The sequence below is a fragment of the Quercus suber genome, unplaced genomic scaffold, assembly GCF_002906115.3.
Source record: "Quercus suber isolate HL8 unplaced genomic scaffold, Cork oak 2.0 scaffold_106, whole genome shotgun sequence".
Taxonomy (NCBI): Eukaryota; Viridiplantae; Streptophyta; class Magnoliopsida; order Fagales; family Fagaceae; genus Quercus; species Quercus suber.
Genome location: NW_027069571.1, coordinates 309,631 through 314,118, shown reverse-complemented (window position 1 = coordinate 314,118; position 4,488 = coordinate 309,631). Strand labels below are relative to the sequence as shown.

Below are 4,488 nucleotides of genomic sequence, written 5' to 3'. Positions count from 1 at the left end.
TCGTATATTCATTATTAAGCATTTCATTGATGGAGACTACAAACTCATTCAATCTCAAGCAATTCATTTCCATTATCGTATAACAGTAAGCATAAATTAATGATAAAAGTAAATAACCAATTAAAAATGTAAAACCTCAACAAACAAAAGTAAAAGCATGTGAGTTGAGTGGCAAACCTCAGGACCATTAAACACAGAAGGCTCATTCATGTCATTCCAAATATACAGCGAAGGCGTGGATCCAACATAGTTTTCATAAGAGAATCTGTCAGCCCACCACGACCTAATCTCCGGGTTCAAAGTATCAGGGTAAGACGAGGAACCAGGCCAGCACCAACCATCGAAATCATTCCCATTCGCATCCTTCACATAGTACCCCTTCTGAGTCGCCTCCTTATGCAAAAAATACCCGTCGTCTCTCTTAGTATGAGGATCCACAATGGTAACCATATGCCTTCCCTTCGCGGCCAGCTTGTTTTGCATCTCTTCCGGGTGTGGGAACAGCGCTCTATCCCAAGTAAAATACCTCTTCCCATCCGTATGCTCGATATCAAGCCACAAAACGTCATAAGGAATGTTGTTTTCGTCAAATTTGGCGTCCACATTCTCCACATCCTCCTCATCCCTATAATTCCACCTACATTGGTGATAAGCCGTGGCGAACAATTGAGGCATCGCCGGAGTTCCAGTCACACTAGTGTACTGTCTAACGACGTCTTTAGGCTTTGGACCGACGAAGAAGAAAGCGTCCACAATCCCGGCCTCGCTCATCCACAATGTGTCGATTCTAGACCTATCCGACGGCAATGAGATCCCGGAATCCGCGTCCCAACCGGCAGTCAACACATCGATCTGCATCTCCGCCGCGTTCAGCCAGAAGAATCCGGAAGTTCCGTGAGACTTGCCGTGCGAGATCATGAAGGGAATCGAGCCGTAGAGGCCGAAAGGAGCCTCGTGTACGTATTCGAACACGTCGAGATTGAAGAGACGGTAGGGTTCGGAGTGGTCTTCGAGCCCCGGGCCTCGGGTCGGCTTGAGAGCGAAGCTGGTAGCGTGTTCGGGTATGCCGTAGACGAAATCGGCGCCGTAAAACGACACGTCGAAGCTGATCGACTGTGGACCGTACGGCCGCGAGTCGGTGTGACCTCGAAACCTCTCAGCCCAATCCTCATCTTCGTCTTTCTCTTCCTTGACTTGGACTTGGTCTTGGTCTTGATCGTCGTCTTGGTATTGGTCATGATCGTGCTTTTCTTCTTCTTGATCGCTTTTCGGTTTTTTGTGCTTCAGCTGCTCGAAATCGAACAAGCCATGGGAGTTGAGGGAAATTACGCGTTTGCCACCGTATTTGTCGCGGACGTAAACCTCGAACGGTTCGAGGCGGAGTACGGCGTCGTATTCCTCATTCAAGTAAACAATCGAGGACGGAGATGAATCTCCGTCTAGAGTCTTGGTATCAAGGTTTTGGAGCCAGAGCTTCTTGCTTGTGAATTCGGGAACGACGACGTTCGGGACTTCGAAGCGCTTCTTCGGCGGAGGTGGGATCGAAGAAGGGTCTTCGTCGATTCTGAGCCGTAGGATCCCGTCTTGATAGGCGGAGAGGGAGAGAATCAACGGCTTGATTTGATCGTCGCGACGGTTGGTGATCTTGGCGACGAGGTCACCGTCGGAGATGGAGACGTCGGTGGCGATGAGGGAGGAGGGGGCGGGTTTGCGGGAGCGGGCGCGTTTGCAGAAAGGGGTTTGGTTGCAGTTACGGAACTCGTCTTTTTTCCATGAGAGGACTGAGGTGAGGTGAAGAGAGAAGAGGAAAAGGAGGAGGAGGAGAAGGAGAGTGAGGTTTTTCATCTGGGGTGGATTCATTGGAGAGTTGGCATGGGAAATGGAAATGGAAATGGAAGGGGGGGGATTTGAAATGGAGAAAGGAAAGAATAGGAGTGGCTGAATAGACTAGCTGAGCGATTTTGCAGTGGACTGGACTGAGAGTCTGTTTCGATCCGTGTATTTTGCTTAAATTTAAAACTTTTTACCGTGAAGATTGCAGAAAAAAATAAAAATTATCAAAAATATAATAAAGTAATTTATAAATAGTATTAAAAAGTATAATAAAATTTATAAATAATAGTAAAAATTAGTTTAATAATAAAATAAATTGATAAAAAATAATATTTATCAAACGGACACTTGAGAGTTTGGACACTGAATCGGGTTATGATTATATCCGATCCGGCAACTTTTTTTTAATAATATATTTATTTAATTTTTATTTAGTAATATTGTTGAAGCCACGATTCAATGTCCCGGTTCCTAGATCAAGTTACCGTCCGACTTGGGTTTAATAACTATTTTATAGATCAAAATTCATAATTGAAACTTGTAGAACATAAGGGATCGTTTGGTATAGGAATTTAGATACATGTTTTTAGTTTTTAAATAACAATATACGCATTTTTATACACTTTTTCATTTACGCATATTTTTAAAAAATACAAACAAACGTTACCAAACGGCTTTTAATACTTTGTGTTTTAATCATCAATATCAATATCTAGTTTTATATATATATATATATATATATATATATATAAAGTAAAAGTTGAGAGAAAGTGAATTCTATATTTCTACCGACAACCATCATATCTAACATGTTAAAAATCTTCCGAGTGTTGTAATGGTACTATCGTGAACTAATGTAATTTGTTAGTCCCAAAGACACCCTCTAAAACAACCTCTATACCTTCCAACCAAAACAAAACAAACAAATAGATAAAATTAATATTCCTACTATAAAAACAACTTCAATAAAGGTACGTTTGGTACACTGAATGGAAATTACGACAGGAATTGTAATCTTTATTACTAAGAATAAAATATGTTGTAATGTAATAACTAAACATATTCATTAGTTTGGTTGTGAGTTATAACATTAGAATGAAACTTAACATTTATTTTTGGAAATTTCTTACTCATACAATTATATTTTCTTAAAAATTATTATTTTTAAATTTAAGAGAGATATGTGTTATTTTTTATGATTTTTTATTTTTATAATTGTTAGATGTATATGGAAAGTTTGTTTACTTAGAAATATATTAAGTTTTGAAATTATTACACTTACTAAGGAATAGCTAATACAACATTTTAAAGAGGAATAGTTATTCTCCATTTTGAAGAATAGCTATTCATAAAGAATGATTATTCCTTGTAATAAAAACATAATCAAACTAAAGAATAACTAAATCATATGAATAACTATTACATTACAGCACCTATTACAATCTACCAAACATGCCCTAAGTATTGTTGAAAGAGAGAGAGAGAGAGAGAGAGTGTGTGTGTGTGTGTGTGGTTAGCATCCGTAAGGCGCAAGGACAAATTTGAGGGCTGATGGGATAGCAAAAAATGGCACCTGTGGTTCGTCCAGAAGGGTCGTCCATGACATGCAGTTTGCCCAGCGACTAGGCCGTCTCCTATTCGTCCAGACCTCCCTTCCCTGAGAGGTCGACCAATTGGGTAGACCATCGTAATCAAGTAAAAAGGGTCGTCCACGGATGAATCGCATGGACGACCAAAGAACAGCATGACAAAGGGTCGTCCATAAGCATTGCACATGGACGACCATACGATACTTAGCAAATTCTGAAGCGGTTAATCAACCCGTGTTCATCGCCGTCAATTTCTCCCAAGTATGTAACTTCCAGCAGCGGTTATGATTTCTATAGCCGTTGAAGAAGTTACATCCGGACTCCACAAATTTGGGGGAAGTTATTGGGCCAATAACCGCCCTAAAGTACCCTATATAAGGACCGGTCTGAACTATGTAAAGGTATGATATTCTGAGATCTTTACACACAATACAGTTAGAATCCCAGACCAAAGGAAGACACTAACTTCACCATCGGAGGATATTTGACCGGTCCACCCCGGTCATCCTTTGATCTTTTTCTTCTTTTACAGGCCTCTGCAAACGTTGTAGCCCACCGAAGCCGAAGTGTTCAACCAAACTGATTTTATCCATCATCAGTTTGGCGCCGTCTGTGGGAAGCGTGAATTGTTTTGCAATTTAACTTTCTGAGAAAAAGGTTGAATGGTTCGGACTAGGTCGAGGGCTACAAGCCCAGGCCATCAGGGAAGCAGAGATGCTTCAAGCCATCCCTATCGAAATCACCAATCAGCGCCTGCCACGCAGACGCCTTCCATCCAACACATACAGTCCATGGCGGCCGCGATGGCGGAATTAACCCGCCAAAACCAAGAATTGACTAGGGAGATAGAAAGGCATCGACGAGAAGGACAAGCTGAGGGACAATCTCAGAGTCGAGGAGAAAATCCTGAGCCCGAGATTCAATCAAGAGGCACCACTTCGCGAAGGGTGCCACATTTGGAGAAGGAAATGGATCAGATGAGAAAGGTTATGGATGAGATGAAGGAGAACATGAGAAGGGCAAATCCTATAGAGGATTTGGTCCACCGAACAGACTCCCCTTTTTC

The 4,488-nt window shown here is 41.6% G+C and overlaps 1 protein-coding gene across 1 annotated transcript; it reads right to left on the bottom strand.

The window, feature by feature from the left end:
- Positions 1 to 105: 105 nt before the first annotated feature.
- Positions 106 to 1,988, bottom strand: LOC136068259 (probable glucan 1,3-alpha-glucosidase). Its single transcript, XM_065775178.1, has one exon. It carries the CDS (start codon positions 1,858 to 1,860, stop codon positions 121 to 123), a length of 1,740 nt encoding a protein of 579 aa, XP_065631250.1. The 5' UTR covers positions 1,861 to 1,988; the 3' UTR covers positions 106 to 120.
- Between the last annotated feature and the right edge of the window lie 2,500 nt (positions 1,989 to 4,488).